The 3,161-nt window shown below is 36.0% G+C and overlaps 1 protein-coding gene across 1 annotated transcript in view; it reads left to right on the top strand.

Annotated features, from left to right (window-relative positions):
• Positions 1-3,161, top strand: part of LOC108740077 (nitric oxide synthase, salivary gland) — a 182,566-nt gene that overhangs the window by 172,224 nt on the left and 7,181 nt on the right. The window contains exons 15-19 of the mRNA XM_025980368.1: positions 653-887; positions 949-1,118; positions 1,172-1,382; positions 1,952-2,039; positions 2,104-2,368. Of these exons, the coding sequence (XP_025836153.1) occupies positions 653-887; positions 949-1,118; positions 1,172-1,382; positions 1,952-2,039; positions 2,104-2,368 (969 nt within the window). The remainder of the gene's footprint in view (positions 1-652; positions 888-948; positions 1,119-1,171; positions 1,383-1,951; positions 2,040-2,103; positions 2,369-3,161) is intronic.

Raw genomic sequence — 3,161 nt, 5'->3', positions numbered from 1 at the left:
TCTTAGTGTATTCGCCAGTTACATTTACATTTACTTATTTTCTCTTTTCTACTTTCTCGTTTTTCTGCTATTTTCCTCCTTATTCATATTTTTCTCATCTTATTTAGACCATCCTTTCTTTCCATTTGAATTTTCCCATTTCCTACAATATATACAAAGTACAATTTTTATTATTTTTCTTCTCCTGCTATTTTTCTCTTCCACAAGATTTCTCTCATCCTTTTCATGTTGTTCACTCCTTCCAGTTGACTCATATTTTATAGTTTTCATAGTTTTTCATTATTTCTCAATAGTTTTTCCATAATTTGTTTCTGTCAAGGAAGGAAAGCTATGGGCTCATATTTGAACCTATAACTTTATCGCAAAATACTAAATTAAAAGGAACAGTTTTACAAATGTGAATAAGAAACTAAAATCCGTTATACTTGAGAATAGCTGGACATGGGATCAATCGAAATATTCTAAATACATATCAAAAAATAAAGACGTGAAAATCTTGAATTCGTGTTTGAACTACAATCATCTTACTGAATGTTTTGCATTTTACCGATCGCTTATGAAATTGTATTATGAATTATTGAATTAAATACTTACTCATTAGTCAAACTACACAATTACATATCTGAAATGAAAGGGTTCTGTATTTTTGAAGGTAACTGCGTGCCGTTTATTAAATCGAACGAATCTTCATGGAAAGAATTCTACGCGGTCTACACTACTCTTGGAAATTGAAAGTAATCTTTCCTACACGCCAGGAGACCACGTTGGGGTGTTTCCAGCCAACAGATCTGAAATCGTTGATAGAGTTCTTCAGCGATTAAAAGGAATAGACGATATTGATCAACCGATAGTATTGCAAATCATGAAAGAAAATCACACTTCCAATGGTAAACCATTACATCCACTTGTTCTACTGTATAATGTATGAGATCAAATTTTCCATTCCAGGAATAGTAAAAACATGGGAACCACATGACAGATTGCCCGCTTGTTCAGTCAAAGAATTATTTACAAGGTTCCTTGATATTACTACTCCTCCATCACCAAATCTACTGCAATATTTCGCATCAATTGCAACCAACGAGGACGATCGAAGAAGACTTACGCTTTTGGCCACAGTAACTTTTTCCGAGAAATATTTTAGAGTCGTAATTAAAAACTTTATTTTAAGGAATCAACCGCGTATGAAGATTGGCGACATTGGCGGTTTCCTAATTTATGGGAGGTGTTAGAGGAGTTTCCATCCGTTGAACCCTACGCGCCTCTTCTTGTAGCTCAATTGAGTATATTGCAACCAAGATTTTATTCAATTTCGTCAAGTCCGTCTTTACACAGAAATATGATTCATCTTACAGTAGCTGTTGTGATCTATAGAACGCAAGGTAAACTACTATGAATTTAAAAGTCACTGGTGCAGATAAATAATTTTTAAATTTCCTAAAGTAATAATAAAGGATATTCACTAATAAAGTTACAATAATTGTTTCCCCAAAACGTTAACACAGGTCGTCTTTAATGAATATATTAGTGTATTATTTTCGTAACGAGATATTATAATTTTTTGTCATGTTAGCGCGGAAAGCTCTTTTTGCGTGCTATGAAATAGGGAAGAAATGGCCTCCTTTCAGCCGTGCTTTAATCGAGAGGTAATGAAATTAGTCTTTTGAGCGCATGCGCTGAAGTTTATGGGCATGCGCACAAATCAGTTGTTCAATGACAATGTCTTTCTAACCTCTAAATCATTTACTCTTATTTCGCCAACTATCAATTTAATGACGAGCTTTCCGCATAAACATGACAAAAAATAGTATACGTACCTCGGGAAGAAACAGGGTTGTCTCAGACTCTTAACATGCAGTCTGAAATAACCCTGTTTCTTCCCTCGATACGCAATGTACTATTCAGTCCGCCATATAAAATCCTTCCAATAGATACAAAACTCTTCTTATAGATGGAGATGGTCCAATTCATTATGGAGTTTGTTCAAATTATCTTCTAAACGTTCCAATTAAAGATAGCGTACATATTTTCGTTAGAAGGTTCGTTAATTGTACATCATATAGAATTTGTGTTGTGTTTTAGTTATAAATTTGTAAACCGTAGTGCACCAAATTTTCATCTACCTGCCGATCCTACGAAGCCAATCGTCATGGTTGGTCCAGGTACTGGAATTGCCCCATTCAGGTCATTTTGGCAAGAACGACTTGCGCAGGTTATTAAAAAAATTAATGCTGGAAGGATGTGGCTGTTTTTTGGATGTAGGCAAAGAGAACTGGATCTTTACAGGAATGAGAAAGAGGAAATGTTGAAAAAACGGGTGCTCGAAAGAGTATTTCTAGCTTTATCGAGAGAGCCAAATCTCAAAAAGGTTAGACTTGAATTTGATAATTGCTCCGGTAAATTGTGCAATAAGTTGAGAAAATGGCAAATTATAGGTAATACACGTAAAGTAGATCTTGAGTAGTTTTATATCACATTCTCACGAATGCAAGGGAGAATAGTGTCGCTCCAACTGAGGGCGACATCTACATGCCACATAAGGCTATGCGCGCACTACAACTAAATTGTTCCACGATAATTTAGTCGGTGTGAGTAGGTTGCGGGTGCGTTAGCAAACTAAACTGTTTTGGTTCCTTTAAAAGAGAAATAATCTGCATTTTAGAAAATGTTAAAAAAAGGATTTAGTAGAGACGAAAAGAATAGAAGATACTGGACTCATCCAATAACAAGCCAACGGCTAATACGAAGTCAGTTTAATCAGCTATATCATGATGTGCGTACATATCTTAGAAAGCTTTTAACTTCTACAGAATGAATGTGGTACCTGGAGCCCAGAGCAGCCGCTCCGGTCGCCCCCCCCCCCTTAAGCCGGAACTGGGTATTCGGATGTCATTTGGGTATCCGCGTTGTAATTTGCCATTTTCTCAACTAGTATTTTATGTAACACCTATCTAAGAAATACACTTTGAGAAAAATTGATACTTGCAATTTGACACTTTTTTTAACTATATTATACGAGGATGGATTGATAAGTTTCCGGCCTAACCAAGAGATGACGCCACTAGGCCTACCTTGAGGTGACATTCTATAGTACCATCCTTGGATAGCTTGTAGCTATAGTTTCAGCCCGATCTCCTTGCTAGTGTAGGTTTGACAGCACG

Source organism: Agrilus planipennis, unplaced genomic scaffold (assembly GCF_000699045.2).
Source record: "Agrilus planipennis isolate EAB-ADULT unplaced genomic scaffold, Apla_2.0 scaffold168, whole genome shotgun sequence".
Taxonomy (NCBI): Eukaryota; Metazoa; Arthropoda; class Insecta; order Coleoptera; family Buprestidae; genus Agrilus; species Agrilus planipennis.
Note: the sequence above shows the minus strand (reverse complement) of the source record. Positions and strands in the feature narration are given on the sequence as shown.